At 42.9% G+C, this 18,916-nt stretch overlaps 9 protein-coding genes across 9 annotated transcripts; 3 read left to right on the top strand and 6 right to left on the bottom strand.

The window, feature by feature from the left end:
• Positions 1–494: 494 nt before the first annotated feature.
• EAF02_006915 (uncharacterized protein) lies at positions 495–1,166 on the top strand (the record flags this gene model as incomplete). The annotated part of the gene is made up of 2 exons (XM_038902963.1): positions 495–875; positions 918–1,166. The coding sequence occupies 2 exons, from the start codon at positions 495–497 to the stop codon at positions 1,164–1,166; spliced, it is 630 nt and encodes a 209-aa protein (XP_038757284.1).
• A 480-nt stretch (positions 1,167–1,646) lies between these two features.
• Positions 1,647–5,066, bottom strand: EAF02_006916 (uncharacterized protein; the record flags this gene model as incomplete). Its single annotated transcript, XM_038902964.1, has 8 exons — positions 1,647–2,044; positions 2,107–2,636; positions 2,739–2,926; positions 2,980–3,215; positions 3,279–3,858; positions 3,909–3,985; positions 4,033–4,189; positions 4,242–5,066. The coding sequence occupies 8 exons, from the start codon at positions 5,064–5,066 to the stop codon at positions 1,647–1,649; spliced, it is 2,991 nt and encodes a 996-aa protein (XP_038757285.1).
• Positions 5,067–5,816: 750 nt separating this feature from the next.
• Positions 5,817–7,102, bottom strand: EAF02_006917 (uncharacterized protein; the record flags this gene model as incomplete). Its single annotated transcript, XM_038902965.1, has 6 exons — positions 5,817–5,881; positions 5,965–6,121; positions 6,168–6,294; positions 6,343–6,665; positions 6,711–6,951; positions 7,002–7,102. 6 exons carry the CDS (start codon positions 7,100–7,102, stop codon positions 5,817–5,819), a joined length of 1,014 nt encoding a protein of 337 aa, XP_038757286.1.
• Positions 7,103–7,421: 319 nt separating this feature from the next.
• On the bottom strand, positions 7,422–8,183 carry EAF02_006918 (uncharacterized protein; the record flags this gene model as incomplete). The annotated part of the gene is made up of 1 exon (XM_038902966.1): positions 7,422–8,183. The coding sequence occupies one exon, from the start codon at positions 8,181–8,183 to the stop codon at positions 7,422–7,424; it is 762 nt and encodes a 253-aa protein (XP_038757287.1).
• Positions 8,184–8,501: 318 nt separating this feature from the next.
• EAF02_006919 (uncharacterized protein) lies at positions 8,502–8,987 on the bottom strand (the record flags this gene model as incomplete). Its single annotated transcript, XM_038902967.1, has 2 exons — positions 8,502–8,601; positions 8,776–8,987. The coding sequence occupies 2 exons, from the start codon at positions 8,985–8,987 to the stop codon at positions 8,502–8,504; spliced, it is 312 nt and encodes a 103-aa protein (XP_038757288.1).
• A 159-nt stretch (positions 8,988–9,146) lies between these two features.
• On the bottom strand, positions 9,147–9,908 carry EAF02_006920 (uncharacterized protein; the record flags this gene model as incomplete). The annotated part of the gene is made up of 2 exons (XM_038902968.1): positions 9,147–9,349; positions 9,791–9,908. The coding sequence occupies 2 exons, from the start codon at positions 9,906–9,908 to the stop codon at positions 9,147–9,149; spliced, it is 321 nt and encodes a 106-aa protein (XP_038757289.1).
• Positions 9,909–10,328: 420 nt separating this feature from the next.
• On the bottom strand, positions 10,329–11,854 carry EAF02_006921 (uncharacterized protein; the record flags this gene model as incomplete). Its single annotated transcript, XM_038902969.1, has 5 exons — positions 10,329–10,494; positions 10,548–11,071; positions 11,168–11,218; positions 11,272–11,553; positions 11,612–11,854. The coding sequence occupies 5 exons, from the start codon at positions 11,852–11,854 to the stop codon at positions 10,329–10,331; spliced, it is 1,266 nt and encodes a 421-aa protein (XP_038757290.1).
• Positions 11,855–12,453: 599 nt separating this feature from the next.
• Positions 12,454–13,881, top strand: EAF02_006922 (uncharacterized protein; the record flags this gene model as incomplete). Its single annotated transcript, XM_038902970.1, has 1 exon — positions 12,454–13,881. One exon carries the CDS (start codon positions 12,454–12,456, stop codon positions 13,879–13,881), a length of 1,428 nt encoding a protein of 475 aa, XP_038757291.1.
• A 1,536-nt stretch (positions 13,882–15,417) lies between these two features.
• Positions 15,418–18,419, top strand: EAF02_006923 (uncharacterized protein). The gene is made up of 3 exons (XM_038902971.1): positions 15,418–15,664; positions 15,715–17,927; positions 17,993–18,419. The coding sequence occupies exons 1-3, from the start codon at positions 15,557–15,559 to the stop codon at positions 18,360–18,362; spliced, it is 2,691 nt and encodes an 896-aa protein (XP_038757292.1). The 5' UTR covers positions 15,418–15,556; the 3' UTR covers positions 18,363–18,419.
• The last annotated feature ends 497 nt before the right edge of the window (positions 18,420–18,916 follow it).

The raw sequence follows: 18,916 nt of genomic DNA on the forward strand, positions 1-18,916 counted from the left end.
GGTCCAGCGAATTCTGTTGGGTTGGGAAGGAAGAATTGATGGTTTCTATCTCCTCAGAGATCTATCTAGCTCTTCTAGAGGATAATGGAATCATACATATTAAGACAAGAAGCGACCAGCACATTGATTCTCGTCCAAGCCTCAAACTCTTTGCTGTTAGTGATGGAACTCGATGTAAATGTATCAGCTCCTTGGTTATGCAGTCAGTTGGTTCCCTTGTGAAATAACGGTTACTTGCATGATACCCGACCCCATGGAAACCTTTCGTTCTTTGGTAGAAAGTGATACATCAACTCCGAAACCCTTAACCATAAAGAATTCATCTCAGTCAGATTATGATTGATTATTAAATACATAGCGATTCACGTCTTTTGAGGACTATGGTATCTGAACTAAGCAAGTAGTAACATTTTCCTTTTCGAAAACTTACACTAATGTTAGAAGATCACATCTCAGAAAATTGATTTGAAAGGCAACAGTCAGGTTCATTCAGAATGTCAGCTACCGTGAATTCCAATTCACGCACGAAGCACCGTATAACTCCGGCAGCGGGCGGCCCTATCACCCTTCAAGTGGGAGAACGGCGATTCATCACCACAAAGAATACGATGACAGGAGAAAGCCATTTCTTCGCGGCACTAATGTCAGGGCGCTGGGATAGTAACAAGCAAGCAGATGGCTCTTATTTCATTGATGCGGATCCCGACCTCTTCGAACATATCCTGCGGTACCTTCGACGAAGTGTCCTTCCTATTTTCTACCATCCCGAAAAAGGTCACGACCACGTTCTATATCTCGCACTTCTGGGAGAAGCGAGATATTTCCAGATTACACGATTAGAGAATTGGTTAAAGAACAAGAGATATCTTCATGCAGTACGTGTTCACTGTTCTATAGAGGAGTTGGACGATTTCTAGTCCGAAACTCAATGGACAGATGAGAATGTAGTGTATCATCCGCGTTGGGATACAGAAGAAGTTTATATATGTCCACGAGAAATTGATGTCCACAAGGGTAGCGAAAGTGCGTGTAGAAGGCAGTGTGAGAATGTACGTGGTGATTCGGGGTACAAATACGAGGATGAGCCAATTTTGAAGACGCTGGTGATTCGAAAAAAACTTGTTGTCGATCAGGAGGCTTGTCTGGAGGGATTGGATGAAAATTGATTAGACTAAAGAAAAAATGAGGACTGGAAGCACAATCGCAACGACAGGACTGCTCAATGCCTAGATAATCATATATCTTCAAAGAGCCGAATTGGAAGGTGATAGTCCAACAAATAACTTCTGGCGGTGATCCTAGCGATTCTGTACTGTTCAAGTATTTTCCAGGGTGGTACGTAATTGCCAGAAACATGCTTTGAAGTCAAATGTTCATACTATAAATCCACTTTAATTGTTGATGAGGTTTAACAGAGAAGTCGAAAATTGTGGATAAGCACCCAAGGTCAACAGCCAGGCTCCGAGTTCCTAATCACCCAAGCTCAACTTCCGAAAATCAAATTTAATAACTCAATCATTCATCCGACAAAATCATCTCTGCTTTAATCAGATCCCAGCAAAATAGCATACATGATAAGACGAGCCACATCTTGATCCTTGCACTCTCAAAGTGCCTTACAGTAGTACATATACATAACCCAGATATCAGACATTATCTTCTCCAATTGCCGGGGCGGAATTCTTGAATTTGTCTCCGCAAAGGTAGAACACCCGCGATTCATCATTTGGGGCTGCTTGCTCCTTGTTATCCGAATTTTTGGGTTGTGATTCAATCGTGTCTTTGGCGTTTGACGCAGAACACCGCCGATATACATTTGTCACCATCTCCCTGTACCTCTCTCCCAGCTTTTCCTTAGCTGAGCCGACAAGCAAGTAACGGGAGAGTCGCTGCCATTTTTCCGGCTTTTTTCTATATCCATACCATGCCGCCTTAAATAAAACAATAGGAAAGAATAAGAAGAAGGGAAATATCGTGAGTATTGGCCTCGGTGCTTTGAGTGCCAAGCAAAGGAAGAACAAAGTCAGCGCAATTGATATCGGAACTATAACATAACTATCAGCATTGGTATAAGATAAGATTGGGGGCAAGAATGGGCCAACGAACACATGAACTCGAACTGTTCTCCAATGCCCATGACGGAGTTTGACGATCCAGTAAACTCCACCGCATTCATACCGAATATACTGCTCATGAAAGATAACGGAAGGAAAATAATGGTGATAATGGTGAATATCATGATAGATCGACCTTGATGCACACTTTCATCCGCGAGGTCTAGTGAAGCGGTGGCTTCTATGATACTAGCTTGTTGTTGTTTTAGTGTGAGTAGGTCTCTTAATTGATCGGAAATTTCACGAGCACTATCCTCGAGCTGTTTCAATTCGCTCTGATGATTAGATATAGTTTCAACCAGATCCAAGGATCGATTGATAGTATGTTTTAGAATGACTTTGTTGAAATTTTTGGGAGTATCCTTAGCCGGCGAGTCGTTGGTTATGCCATTTGAATCCGAGAGATTCTTCTTTTGCAGTTCTTTTAACATAAGACTCAAGAGGCCAGCCATTTCTTGCATTGGCTCCACCTGTCCATTCATTGTCTGTAGGGCTTTTGAGAAGACTTGCGTAACTTGTAATCTAAATAATGGTAAGCCCAGCAGGTGAATTAAAGGGATAATAATGGAAGGAGAAGAAAAATGTTTCATCAAAATGAAGAGTACCAGTGGGGGGACCACTCACTGTTGCAAATTGATACGCGAAATCATTTTCAATTCTTCGATGATATCATGGGCTTCTCGTAGCAAAACCCCTTCTGGATTAATATTGTGATAGAGTCGTGCCTTTTCTGGGCTGATTTTTAGTCTGTGGCCACTCAGTTGCTCAACATGACCCCAGAATAACTCGAATGCGTTCGTTTTCATTTCGGACTATTATTTATCAGCTGATATTGCATATGATATGTCAATGCGTCTACACTCACAACATAACCAATAGCATTGGAAAATATATCCAAAACCTCGGGGCGTTTATCAGTAGGCTTTGTGCGATCGAAAAATACTGTCGAACACTCATTTAGGATTAAAAGAGCTAGATCATAGACTGAATTGATCTGGCCTGGACGGATCTTTTCCAGTCGGTCTCTGATACATTTATGCACACCAGAGGAGTCAGGCTTATTACGACCCAGCCTTCTTGGAAAGCTAGTAATGATGGTATCTATGTACGTGTCAGTAATGTGATCCAGTAAAAAAAAAGTGCTGTCTCCAAAAGGCAACCCACGTTCGTCAAGAATATACATCCATAGCTGATCGACCATCACTACGCGGGTACTCCCATTAATTTTCCTCCGCTCATTTGTACCACGAGAAACAACCTGATCCTTGTCCCGAGAATCTGTATTTTCAAGCTTGAAGTAGTAGGACTGATCAAGCGTACGGCGTGGATGCAAAGGCGGTGTTTCATGCAAATGGCTGCGTAATAATTTGATATCCGGTTCAAGATCCATTGCCTCGTAGACTTTCGCAGCTTGCATCAAGTAACAACCACAGGGATTTGTGACCTTTCCCGGAACGTTTTGATTTGAACCACTCTTAGAACTGGTTCGAAAGAAACGGCTGAACCCAGTTATCCGCTTCGATTCACTAGAAGGGGCAGGGCCATCAAAACTCGTATGCTCCTTGACCTCGGGCTGTTGTAAGAAGGCATATTTCTTCCTAGTACTTTCGACAATCCCTGCAAGTTTGTTTTTGTTAAGTATGTGGTGACGAGGCTGTTTTGCTTGATACTCAGATGTGAGTTCTTTCGCAATTTTGGTCATGTGAGCTCTTTTTCGATCCATCTCCCAGTGAAGGTAAGGCATCTAGAAAGTTTGTCAGCTGCCAAACCGAATACATTTGAACTTGATCTTACAAAAAGGACTATATTATTATTGCTGCTCTTTCTAGGAGTATAGTGATATTCGGCAAGAATGGCATCCATCTCTGTATCTATTTCTGTCAACAAAAATAACATTTATCATGAAGAGGTGACTTGCCTTGAGGAATAAATTTGCAATGCGAGCGCATGTGCCGAGCATGAAGGGGGTCGTTTAAAGCGCCATGCTGCTGCCCTACCCACAGTTCCCTAGAAAGAACTTTTGATGTCTGTGGTCGATGGTCTTTGCTTTCATTGTAATGCCTTTGTATTGCTTTCTTCAGTTTCACATTAGCTTCATGTCAAGGCATCCGAGATTTATAAACTTACTTCGATCCATTTCATATTATTAGCAGGGAAATGAAAGTAGCGAATGCTTTCGGTATTTTCCTTTACCCATGGATCTTCGTCGCCGTTAGGCTCGAGTACATCCGAAACGGAATACCTTTCCATCTGATACTGGTCAAAAGATGTGATCTTGGCCGAGTTTTCTGATTGCCCCTTCTTTAAGGTAATTTTCGAGACGCTGAACCCATAACCAGAGTCATCCAGAACATCTTTTTTTACTTCGGGAATCGAATCACCAGGAGGACTCCACTTTTCTACCACTTTCAGGATCCTATCTTTGTTTTGCGCTCCAAGTATCTCTTGGCCCTTTTCCAAAAGGTCTTTTCTAACCTGTGCAGCCTTCGTTGGTGCGTTTCTGAAAGCTCCGAATTCTCGCTTCAATTTTGCTTGCTCATTTTTCAGTTTCGTTATCCAAAGTGCATTATCCTTCGAGTTCGCCTCACAAGAGGTGATAGCATTTATCTTCCAGGCTACCTTGAGCTCTTTCAACTTCTCAATGTCAGTAACATTCCTCTGTTTCCCGACAAATACTGCTCGTAATTCCGCAATTCGATCTAGTTCTTGCTTGATCTTAAGCTCATACTTTTTTGGTAGTCCCTTCCTGAAATCATCTGGAAGACCCGCTTCAAAATCGCCTAATTGTCCGGTTTCGATATCACCACGTCTGTCATATCGGCAACGCAGGTATAAAGAAACGTAATCGCCTTTATCAAGGAGCTCCTGCGGAGTTGAATCATCATAAAAGTCTTTTTTAATAGTAGAAGTGCCATTAGCGCCGTCTTGATTTGCTGAGATTGTGTGAGCCATGGGAACGATGCGGTATTTCTTCTGTGGAGGATTTCAGAAGTACTCGACAAGTTATGGGAAAGGTCAGCAAGTTTAAAGCCTGTAGCTCATTGAGCCGCATCAAGAGTGTACTTGCTCCTCAGCCCCACCCCCCAAAATCCCCCAATTTGTAAAGTATTTGCGCGATCAGCGCCAAAAGAGAATCCCAGCAACATGTTGGATTTTCAATCGACCAAATCATAAAGCACTGGGGAGTATAACATTCCTCGATTAACAAATGAGGCGAGAGCTCTAAGGATTTGTGGCAACTACATGCATGCGAACCAAAAAGGATATACAGCTTGAGGTAGCAAGGTTACATTGTATAATAATCCCTGCTTTTTCTTACCACTGAACGAGTTGGCCTTTCCGCATCATCCATGTGATGACCTCATTTGTGCATGTAGATAAGAAAAAAAATGAGTCCAGAGCGATAGAGTTTGCGATGAAGCTGAAACTTGACCTGGACAACTTGACCTCCAAACTCATTTGACACTAGTCTCCGAAGTTGAAGAACCGGAAATAAAATAGTGAAGCGAATTAATCCCCCACGAATTCAACTACCATTAATATGTACAACATGCGCCAAGAAGGAAAGGCTGAAAGTATACCCCGATATGAGCAATTACACTGGCCCAACAATTTTGTATCATGGGCAATCTGCAGGATTGCAACCATTGTCGATCTTGAACAGTTGTTCGTATTTATGTATTTAGGCTACAATCTGTTTCATCATGCATCTTGAATTATTTTATCTATCCAGTCTTTCACTTTCGCTGCCATTGTTTCGCTGTGATCTACGTTTATATCCAATTAGCGAATGTTCCCCAGCCGTTCACCCCCCCCATAAATTAGTTCTAGACCGAGACCAAGTACTCACTGATGCAGAATCCATGATCGATCCCCTCTTTGTCAATCATCATGATAGGTTTGTTAGTTTCCTTGATTGAAAATGAGGAGGTGGAAGAGGCTGATGGCACAGGAGAACCTCGTGCAGCAATGAGTGCATCGCGTGTATGAGATGCTACCCAGTGATCCTGTTTTCTCTCAGCATAGATTCACGAGTATCAGACTAAAGCATACATTTTCCCCAAAGTAAAAAATGAGCTTAGGTGGAGAAGATTGAGACGACTCGGAATGCTCAACACCCCAGATCTCCGAATCCCATTTGTCATCCGTGATGGTGTTCATTTCGTCACGTGCAAGATGTCTGAAGACTTCATCAGTGTTGTCATGACCCAGAGGCGAATGAACATACAGTGCTTGCAAAATACCATTTTTACTTCTCAAAAAGCTCGTGGTGACTTTCGCTGCCTCCTCTGGCATTCCCGTGATCTTCTTCACGAGAAAATCCAAAACAACATTCGGAGCACAATAAAGAAGCATTTTAGCCGTAGAAGATGCCAAGACAGGAAAGTTCGGAATCGACATCAGAGGCGTAAGCTTTGCACCGGAAGGGGAGTGAGAAATGTGAGTAACTGTTGGGAACAGAAGAATGCCTGACAAAACTGCAGATATTGAAGAAACTGCAGCCGGTGCAATAAGCTTGGAAAGAGTTTCTAGAAGGATATAGGATCCAACCTAGAAATTTAGAACAAACTTTCCATGGAAGTCTGGGAAACTCACTGAATGCCCTATCAAGATCACGTTTTTGTATTGTGTGGGTGAACCATTTATCTGCTCTACTAGGCATTCATGAACAAGATCTGTTTGTTGTTCCAATGAGTATGGATTTTGATTGGGAGAATAAGAGTGGGCATCGTCCGTCTCGAAACCAGCCAACGATTGGCCAAATATATGGTAGGTATCCGAATTCTTGGTGGGCGAGGAAGACAGGAGATCGTTGAGGAGCGAAAGAAAGGTCGAGCTACGTAAGTGTCAATGAAGGCATATATACATATCGAGAAATACTAATACTAGTAGCCTATCAATCCTGGGTTGCCTGTGATGAAGAATATCAGATGATAGGTAGCGTCGGGAGAGTCTGAAACGGGACGGTATGAAATTTGTTGAGGCATCTTGTTCGAACTTTTATTGATATATAGAACAGCAATTTCAAACGAGTGAATTCTAAAGTTTATTATGTCTGAGAGGATAGAAGCGACCCGAAGTGAGTATCCCTTGATCTAGGTATACATGTTCCAAGGTAAGGTATGATATGGACTTTGGAGATTTAGGTACGCAAATTACGGTGGCCGAAACAAACATGCGGCGAGGTTGAAAGTCACAGAACAGGCCACCGTAGTTTCCACGTGAACACCTAGATGATATGTTTGGATGATTGGGTATAAATAAAACATCATCGATCCCAAAATCTCTTAAGAAGCCCATCAAATATCAATACAACAAGCTTTCCCTCGCAAAATACTCTTTGACCGCCTCACCCTCCCCAGTTTTCCTTTCCTCATCACCCAACTTCACCACGCACTTCTCTCCATCCATATATTTGTTCCACGTTCTTAAATTTTCATTTTTGTAACTATATTTCAAAGTCCCCGTCAAAGTCATGAGTCTATACCACTCCCCATCATCACCCGAACCAGACTCTCGAGATAAGACTCTACAAGGTAATCTGACACTTAGCACATGATTGATAGCCTTTTGATTGATTCGCTCCATCGGAATATGGTAATCGACGTCCAAACATAAAAATGCCATTTCTCCAACATCAAATCCTTTGTGATGAGTGGGTTGGGGAAATGCAAGATCGTTCAGAACAACTTGCGTCCATTCCACTTTATCTACTGGTTTGCTTGTCATTGTAGGATATTGGAGATTATCGTCTTGATCTCGAATACAACCCCAAGTGATTTCCTTTCCCGAAATATCTCCTTCATCAGACGGAGGATGACATGATGCGCTAATAGAGATTGACGTGGTGTCCCCCCTCAAGAAAGGATGCAACCTCCGTGTTCCGCTCAAACCAGCTTCTGAAAAAGCTGCGTAACACCACAAGCTTGCATTGAGAACCAGAGGAATATCGATTTCGATTGTAGAAGAGCCGATCCCATTGCTTGGAGAATTGACAATAGAGTAGACGTACACGGCTGGTATTGAAGGCTCGTTATGATTCAAGGGAACGACGCTTGTAGCGCTCATGAATATAATAAGAGAAGCCCAGAAATGCAGGATAATGGAACGGATTTGGATGAGGATAAACTCGCGCTTCGTGAAAGTGAGGAATGGAGTAGAAGATTGAGAGGTATCTGGCCAGGGAGAGGTTACGCTTAGTGCTGATGAGGAGGATGTGTAAGAGAGTAAAGAGGCGCGGGACTCGGACATGTTGCGATACAGAAGATACATGGAGTCCTGTAGCCAAAAGACCACTTGAAGTATATTGGAATAAAATAGTACCTAATGATTGTGTCAGTGGTGATGACAGACTCCACAAGTATGTGTGATATCTACCTCGACTATTCACATAGTGTCCTCCGATGATTTGGGAGTTGAAAATTGTTCGCGCCATTGTGGGACCGTGGCCGTTGTCGTTGCAGCGGTTACTATTGCGAGTGTCCAGCTATAAGAGTAAAGCCTTCTAGACCACCCAGAACCTTTACCATTTGGTATCCAAGCTTGTGATATCACTTAATTCTCGTCGTTAGCGTGTATATTACGAATCGTTAGTCTTCTAATTTGTTTCCGTGTTTTCATCATGTGTGCCCAATCCAGAAAGGCTATCAGGAGTTCGAACGATCTTTTGCAGTATCCTTTCGACAAAGTCGGCTTTCGAACATCGCCTAAGAAGGAAATTTTAGTGGGCCATGATTGTGCCCATGCTTGATTACACAATGCGAAGTTGGTGGAGTTTTCGGGATGTTCGAGATAAAAAGCCATAGCGTCTCCAACGTTGAATATCGGTTCCGTCTTGAAATGGAAGAACAAATAGACCGTAGCGGCAGTCATTAAGGACGCCTTAGCTATAACAGCATATCAAAGAATTCGCAGTGCGATAGAACCAAATTGGAGCTTACATTTTGAGGGCGGCTCTTGGTACAACAAGCAGTATTCTGCCTGTGGTTCAATATCGTTTCGAGGAGTTCCAACGGTGTATCCAGAGCATAATTAATATGCAAGATTGTCGCCGTTTGCCTCTGGTTTTATCAGAGGTAATGTGCCGTTTGAATACAGATAGCCTGGCGTGGCATCCAAGAAGTCATTGGGACAGAGCTGTAAAGACCCTTGTGTGCCTTTTGGTGTAAATCCGGGCATGGAACCAATTGCAAGGATACCACCAGTCACATTGGACGGTGGTGGGTAATTTGATACTATGACGAGTGTGGTGAACGTACCAACATTCGCATTCTGTGATCAGATGTGCATAACGGCGCGGAAGTAAAGAAATTTAGAGCCAGATTGGGTTCAGTTCCCGCGCGCTAAAGTGTCAAACATGGATCAAGGAGATGCCGAATGTCCATAATCAGCAAACCGCTATGTATTTGAGATAGAATTAGGACCATCAATCCCTTCGACGACCAGCATCCAATCATTTTTCGATTCTAGAGATAGGGCAGAAACCTGAAACAGAACATTGAGAGTTGCAATTGAGATTCTATAAAGGAAAGAGCGCAGGGTTACAGAAGTTGCTTCAGATGCAGTGTTCCGAGTGTTGGGCCTTGTATTAGACACCGAGGACGCGTCACTTCCCTGTCAACGGACTATACCGCAATCGTGGTATCTCATCAAGGAGTCAATGGCATACAACACACGGATTCCTGATGACAGCACATTGAAAGCGATACCCGCTGCAATACTGCAAGCTTCCATTTCGGGCTTCGCGGTTCTTCCAAAGAGTATGTAGGACAGAGAGCTGGAATTGTGACTCATGGTGGTTGCAAATGCTACTTCTGATCGCGGACTTGTCAGATCAACAGCCTTGTCTATTTGTTGCTAGAAAGAGTTTAATGCGTACAGCGCTGTTGTATTGCAGTGTTTTGAGCTCTCCCCTCGAACTTTGCTTTGAAGGGGTTGGAGCTGGATATCGGAAATTCTCCAGTAGAACAGCTCACCAGAATAAGAGAGAATTCATCGTAATCCCTTTCTCTCTCTCTCGCAATGACCTGTCAGCATGGGGGCTGCACAAGGGTCTTTTTCAAAGAGGATGGATTCTCCGACTTGAGCCAAAAATCTTAAGCCACCTGCACACCCAAAAATGGCTTTTTACGATTCACGATGATGTAAGATCTCACAGCATCGCTCATCATTCAAAATTCCAACCGTAAGTATTAAAATTAATCACAGTGAGAGTTATTTCCCTGTCCACATGACTTCCAGGATGGAAGTAAGGGAATCTCCTAACTTCACAGCATTCTTAATCTCGAACCGCTCATCTGCCTCCCGAAAAAGCTCTCTCCAATCTTCAATAGACTTCTCCCGAGAGCCAAAATATGAAAGCATATTCAAATTCATCGTTCTTTATCACTCTTCATCAGTAAAACCATTTGGGGAATGGAGAACTAAACTCACCGAAGTCTTCTCTCTTCATGCCATGGAAGCTCTCCTGACTCCACCAACAGTGGCTCCACGATAAGTAACCTCGATCCCTTTTTCAGTGCCGGTATTTGATTTCTTAAGATTTTGATACAATAATGATCCGTCCAGTTATGGAATATAGCACGGAAGAATATCACATCTATATTCCGAACAGTCTGTGGAGTCAACATGTCATACGCCATGAAGTTTATTCGATCTGAGATCTCAGCTGGTACGTATGTAGGCCCTTCTGCGATTGCCCCTGCGAAGTCCTGTACAATGAAATTCAAGTCGGGGAACTTTTTCGCTAGGCTAATGCTGATAGGTCCATACCCTCCGCCAACATCAACTATGGTTGCGGACTCAAGACTCTTCCAGTCATAGCGTTCACATAACAAAGAAAGGTCATTCCTGGAAGTGAATGCGCACATCGCGTTGGCAAAACGCTTCCCTCGAGAGGGATGAGCACTCAATTCTTCGTAAAGACCTTTGTTGGTTCGATGACCAATGCTGTATCCCTAAAACACCAACTATGTGAGCATATTGCATACCACAGAAAGTATCTTCAAATTTCTGATAGTATATATCAAAAATGAAAGGGTTGGTGTCCTCACAGTTTGGTTGGGCTCTTTTGCATACCCAAATTTTTGCACCGCCTCGACCGTCTATAATACGATTAGTGTCGGAGATATGAAGCGTCACCCAGAAAACAAATTACATGTGCAGCAGCCTGGAATCGTTCCTCGGTGACAATTCCAACATAATCCGTTAACAAAGGGTCGGATGCTAGAAGTTTGGACGCTGCTGTATGGGCTACTACTCCCGGCCGAACCTCTTTGAAGATGTGATTCGTCATCGCATATCCCAAGATTCTGCGAGTATCAATCAAGTTCAAGCCGCACTTTTCAGAGATCTGTTCATAGGTCGCTTCGCCGTTTATTGGGAAAGTATTGACCATATCATATGCATATATGAATTGCAGGCTCATACTATCCATTGCCTAAACAATCACGTTTAGCTTAGTTGACAATTTCCATAGAATTCTCAATCTTACGAACCGATGTGCCCATCAAAGCTGCTGTAGGTCCTAACATTAGATGATGAAGCTCCATGGTTGCCTTCAAAACCTCCGCATATGCCGCAGCAACCTCTTTTTCATGAGATGGAATGATTATGCGAGAAGGGCCAGAGATATCAAAGGATGGCATCGGAAGCTTGTTTTTCAAGAAGTATTCATTGACAATAGCAGTGCGACTCGAGATAGTCGTTGCAAGCACTGTGATCTGTGATGGAGAGGCCATTATGTCGATCGCCGGAGCTTGAGTGAGTGCGCAACAATTGGTGTCTACAATTGTGTAGAGATTGGATACAAATTCTTATGGATGGATGATTTATATTGATACACTCAAAAACAAAGTAAACATGAACTCTCATAAACAATATTGATATGGAAAGGGGTCTCCTTTTTCTGCCTATGTGGATATGTGGAGTGAAGCAAGAAAACTTCCAACATTCCCTCAATGGAAGTGGTCCAATCATCCTTTGTGGCGGTGACAATAAGTCAAAGGTTATTTCATGATCAATGCAGTGTTTGGAGGTATCATTCTGTTACCAAGCATTTTGAATGTCTTTTTGTTAGATACAAAACTTCTTCACAAATGTGGTGGGACTAAAAGTATATAACCGAGCTAACCGAATTAGCTCTATCGATGCCGAGCCGCTAGTGCTCCCGCACCAGGAACTTGGAAAGCGGTAAGGGGCCGAGCCAATCAATGATGTCATGTACAAATTCCCAACATTTATAAAAATGTTTGTTCGCCGATTTTCTGTCATTTTTGAAAGCAAAATAGATTGAATTTATCAATATTTTGACACATATTCCAATCAATTGCCCGCTGATATGCTTCAATACGGATGGGCTTTGGCCTTAATGGCCATTCCGGCAGTCTCTTCATCGCAAATCCCACTTCGTATTTCACAAGATTATTCCGCAAACTCTCATACCCAGGATTACAAATTCGATCCTCTCCTTCATCTTCCCGGTATAAGTCCATATTTCGATGCAGTTGGCCCGGGTCTTAACCACAAAGCACCTCGTCTCTGCGAAGTCACAGCTGCATCTTATCTTGTCAGACATGCCGCAATTTATGCTAATGACGATGATTACGAAACCTATATCGAACCATTTTTGAAAAAATTAGATAGTACATATACCACCAAATCAGGAAAGAAACGGAAGGGATGGACTGGCCCGCTCGCATTCTTTGAGAAATGGCAAACTCCCATCGATGATCCAAAGAATCAAATGGAACAAATCACTCCTCAAGGAATCAAAGACTCGAAAAAGGTTAGCAAACATTTGTTATCCAGATATCCCGAACTAGTACCCACAACGAAACGAATCTATGCGGACAAGAAGTCAAGAACACAAGATACGGCCAAGGCATTCGGTTGTGTCTTTCCACAAAAAGTCGAAATTGTCGAGATTGGAACAAATCGATCGTCTTTCCATTCCCAAGTCCCACATAAAGCATGCGATGCATTTACCAAGAAACCTGGAGACGAAGAATTACAAACTTTCCTCGCAAAATATGCACCGTCGATCATCGCAAGACTTCAGCAGTATTCACCAGTCCAACTTGGGAATTATGATATAATGGGGTTGCAACAGATGTGCGGGTATGAATCTGCTATCACGGGCAAAATTTCAAAGATCTGCGACGTATTCACAGACGATGAATGGATGGCTTACGAATATGCGTGGGATATGAAATATTCGCGCATGGTGGGTCATGGAAATCCTCTTTCGCCTTATTTGGGATTCCCTTGGCTGAATACCACGGCGCATCTATTCTCCAAATTTCATGCGCCTCAACATTCCGAATCTTCCGGTGATGGGATTCCCGATGACGACGGCCAACGATTTTTCTTATCTTTTACCCATCGCGAAGTTCCTCCTTTCATAGCCACCGCCCTTGGTCTCTTCAATTCCTCCAACGCATTCGCCGAAGAATTCCCAACCGATCGTATAAATTGGTCTCGATCATGGAAAATGTCCGAACTCATCCCATTCTTAGGTCATGTTGGAATTGAAAAACTCACATGTAAAGGATTGAAAGGCGATGCGGATGACGAAGACGATGTGCAGGAATTTGTGAGGATCATTGCCAATACCGCCCCAAGGCCAATTCCCGAATGCCAAGGCGGGCCTGGCGCTTCTTGTGAGTTCCATCAATTTGTCGAGATTGTAGAAAGGGGAATGGGTATATATGGTGATTTTGATAGCGTTTGTAAAAATAAGAAAGAAGTCCCGAAAGATCAGTATTAGGTTACTGACACGGAAGAGGATCTGAAAATGTATTTATAGACCTTAGACTCTAACAAGAGTAATGTATAATATCAGAGATTGGAGATTAAAGAATTTATTTAATTGTCGTCATGATAATATATCGATTTGAATACAAAACATGTGTTTCATATACACGAGGTTTTCGCGTGGGTAAAGAAGACTTGCAACATTCTAATCCGTTCTTTGAAATTATTCTAGATAATTCCAAACACGATAGATGTGCAACAAAACTATCTATCAAACACTGAAGGTCACGAGGTGTTTGCAAGAAGATTCGTTTATTGCTTCTCGAACATTTGATTCTATCGTTCTCGAACATTCAAGCGTGGGAAACAACTTGGCGTTTACAGAAATGATAACCACATCCTGCCGCAGTTTTCTAAATTTAAAACCTTCGATTTTTGATTATAACATTATTGAAGCTTACAACGACCGCGGTTTTAATGCCGCAGGGCGACTTAAGAGATGTGCCTGGCTTTTTCCAGCCAGTATCACACATATCATAACCCTTCTCATCGAGAAATATCGACAGCGAATTGAAAGACAACGACCGATGAAGAGGAATTCATGATCTTCATAAAATGAGTATATCTCCGATCCTGGGTGCGATCCTGCTGATCTATTTGCTCCAAGTGAGAACAAACCAGTATTTTATCAGTGCTTGAGGCATTTGGGTTGTCTTTCTTTTGTTATTTTGGATTGATTGATGTTGATGTTTGGCTTCTAGATTCTGAGTACCCCAAGTGTTCTTCAAGAGTACTTTGAGGTGTTCGTTTACTGTCGTGCTCTTTACTGCTTACAACTTATACGATCATTTTACTTCAATTTTTACTGGGAGACCCTGGGAAGAACTTTCAGACCTTATAGCTGATAATATTCTCTAGCATTAGATCGAAAGATGTACGGATAGGTATCAATCTAGACAATTTGGGAATATATCAATTTCAGAAAGGTCAGTACGGCGTGAGCCCCTTCATTGTGTGTGCACAGACCACTCAATCGCTTTCGTTCCTGTCTGCAATTGAACTTCGCGATGGTGGCAGGACATACCGGTAACCTTCAACTTTTGTAATTTGATTCAGAACGGGTCGTTTCTATAAGTGGGAGAAAGAACCCCAAAATCTCAAAGCACATGGAGATTTCGCGTGCCATATCTACATGCTGTCTAGTGAATGGCACATTGCGGGCCAGCTGAGTGCCCAAATACAAAGGTGGGCCCAATATTCAGGGGTGACAAGAAAACTTTAAGCCAAATTGGTCGTAGATTAGAGCTCATTAACTACTTTGGTAACAATGATGCTTGTAAGCACATCAGATGCGAGCCGATTTTATGATTTTGTGCTGATTTAATGTGTCAATGCAGGTACCAGATTAGTGTCATCCCATATTCTCCAATAACGTGGTGGAAATCAGATCTATCCATTCTATCGGGTACCCCGGGTCCATAAGGGTTCAGTCCTACAACATCGTGAGAAAAGCCTTCATGAAGATGCTTCTTGGCTCGGCTGAATTCGTTTAGTATAATGGCGCCAAAACGTTCAATAGTTTGAACAGTGAGGTTGTATGATTAGACGTGATATAAGTTGGCATGCTGCACATATAATATTTTTTCTCGTTTCTCGCGTTGTGTCTACACTCTTTGACAATCGTTAAAATGAAGTCGTTTTTTTGTTTCTCAGTCATTCTTTTGGCGCGCTCTGTTGTATCGGAAAACATTCCTTTTTGTGCTCCAGCTCCAGCTCGAGTAAAATATTGTGTATTGGTATGTTAGGCGATATTGATATTGATATAATGTAGCTGATTGTAAAACAGGACGATTGTCTTCAACCATTAATCAATCAGACCACCTCAGGACCTCGGTTCTGTGGCAAATATTTAGAGAATGACAGCATCAATATTCCCGATTATATTCCAGCTGCAGCTCCAGCATCTCGTATCTCATCTGCATGTTCTTGTTTAATTCAGGCTCAGCCTACAGCAAAGCCCACCACGCAGTCGTCAAATGCTGTAGGCTCTATTGACCTTTCAGTCTCTACTAAAACATTTCCTTCTCTCGAGACGTCTGTTCGAACTATTCACTCTGGAACAGTGTCCGTAGTCCCTACATCTTCACCAGCCATTCCGGGGTCGGGAAATCAAGTCACCACCTCGATCATATACTCTCTCTCCACTTATACTACTCAGTTAAGTGGACTATTGGTAACAAAAACCCAGTCTGTGGTCGATTCTACCACAACTTACACTGTCACCCATGAGATTACACAAAGCCCAAGTCCCAAATCAACGGCACCAGTTGGATACACCACATCAATAGTGTACACCTTGTCTAGTTACACAAACCCAAGCGGTGAAGTTATTACGAAAACAATCGTAGACTACACAACAGTTTGTCCTGTCACCGCCAAAATTACTTCAACTTCTCAAGCACTGGGAGAGTTGGCTAGTGAAAGCACAACTCCATATGAGACATCGACAATTTACAAAATTTCGACATACACGACCCTTGGGCAGACAATCACAAAAACTCTAGTAAATTATTCAACCGTCCGTTCTATCACAAAGGCATTGTCCCCAAGTCCAACTCCCAAATCGACGGTTGAATATACAACATCAACTGTATATTCTCTCTCCACTAGAACATACACGTCCAGCGAAGAGACTTTCACAGTAACAGATACCGTCGTTGATTACACGACTGTTTGTCCTATCACAGAAAAGTCTTCCCCAACTCCAGAACCAACAGTTCAATATACGACTTCAACAGTCTATTCTCTTTCAACCAGCACGTATATTACTAGCGGGAAGGCTGTTACTGTGACCAATACCGTGGTTGATTACACAACTGTTTGCCCTGTCACCCAGTCAGCATCTTCAACGCAGGGCACTTCATCGCTCATCACATTCCCTTCGGCGGCTTCATCCACTGAGAGTGTAATTTTGACTTCAGCCTCCGACAGTTCAATTGTTCCCTCATCCGTATCTGTTTCAGCATCGGTTTCCAGCAGCTCAATCGCAGTTCAGTCAACAAAAACAAGATCGCGCCACTCCCGCACAAAGTGTACAAAGGCTTCCCACTCTACACAAAGCTATTCATTCGGAAATTCCACATCTTTATACCGACCTACTGGAACTGGAAGCTCGAGCCCTTCTTCCATATCCGGAACTGCATACTCATCATCGGTTAGGTACCCAATGAGCAACTCCACAACATCAGACCTTCCTCTAGGAACTGCATCTTCAACTGCTCACCAAGTGACAGACTCTACTCGATTGCAAGTTCCTTCAGGAACTGGATACTCAGCATCTTCGACAGCTTATGTAATTGCAAACTCCACAAGCTCGAATGTTCCTTCGGGAACCGGATATTCAGCCCCGGCGAATTCCACAACCACGGAAATTCTCCCGACCAGCACTTCCAGTCTAGAGATCAATAGCAGTACTTCAGAATCACCAGAAACTACTGAGATTCCTATTACAAGCGCTCCATCTACAACATCAAGTCTTGTACTTCCTTCTGTAACTGCATTTTGTAGTACAGACGCGGCTGCCCTGGTATTTGCAGCAGCTGGTACACCAGTAACTTCTTATTGCAGCAGTCTACTCTCCATCCAGCCAACTTACGCAGATGAACAGTACGTTCTCGTCACAAAGACAACTTTAGTCACAACTACCACCACCGTCAGCCCCGCAACTGTCACCGTTTTCAAGAGAACGACAAGGACTGACCCATATCCATTCACATCAACATATGATCTAGCTCAACAATCATCAGCTTGCAGCTGTCTTTCAATCCAACCAGCCGTGATCGCCGAGACTGTAACAATAACAGTTCCTGCAACATCCTTGGTCGTTGTCTCGACTACAATTCCAGCTTGCACTCCATCACCTACCCAAGTAGTTGTCAATGGTGATTTTGAAACCGCAACATCGGGATCTTATCAGACGCCATGGGTTCTTAGTAGTTTAGCCTATGTACAATCTAAGGTTAATAATGCATTTACTTCATATTCTGGCGATAAGTTTGTGTAAGTTCCCTTCCTCTCTCTTGACTCTCTATCCAATTATCGAAAGCGAAACTAATGTCCCATAGCGCCCTTTTTGGTCAACGCTCGACTACAGCCACCATATCCCAGCAAATTGATTCCCTCGTCCCCGGCCAATCCTACACTCTTCGTTATTACATGTCAGTAACGGGAACCATCGTCTTGCCAACAGCTTCTTGTGTTGTGTCTGCTTCCGTGGGAGGAGTAGTTGTCGATACAGCAACGATTACGTACTTGAATATCGCGAGTTATAAAACTGGCTATTCACAACGCTCGGTAACGGTAGTTCCGATAACTCAGTCGGCACAGTTGAAAATGACTTGGCAGTGTGGCAGTCAAGCTACTATTGCAGTGGATCTTTTGCTGGATAATATTTCGATGGTTGGGGCGGGTCAGAGTTGTGATGTGTCTCCTTAGTTATTAGAGCGGTTATAGAATAATAGAGTAGATAATTTTAATAGAAGACATTTCCCTGTCTGTGGTTTAGTTCGGTTTTAATACCTACCATATGTTACAGATCTGTCTCTTACTCCAGTCTTGGAACATGATTTTTGTACGGTTTTCAATGCGCAGGGTCCTGATACCATGTAAATATTTTATACATATCGTGTCCAGTGCATGGCTCAGTTTACTGTAGTTCCTCGCTAGGATCTAGATCAATGGTAAAGTCTCCGATGACTCGAGTTCGAATCACGCCCGGAAATCAGACAAATTCCCCGCATAGTTTCACAACATAGATGCTCATCCACAAGTGAGACATTGGATAGAAATCTCTAGCCAATTCCAAGGCATAGACGCGCTTTTACAATCAATTCATGATATGGATGTCGACGCTAACAATCTCATCAACTATCGTACTTCATCTTGATACTTCGGCCCAGGCCTTGAGAAACCCAGAATGTTTTGGAAAAGCATTTATCTCTACAGTTTGTATATTGACTATGGTTTTTCAGCTCGTCTACTCGCATCAT

Source organism: Botrytis sinoallii, assembly GCF_014898435.1.
Source record: "Botrytis sinoallii strain Bc 23 chromosome Unknown BSIN_011, whole genome shotgun sequence".
NCBI classification, from domain to species: Eukaryota; Fungi; Ascomycota; class Leotiomycetes; order Helotiales; family Sclerotiniaceae; genus Botrytis; species Botrytis sinoallii.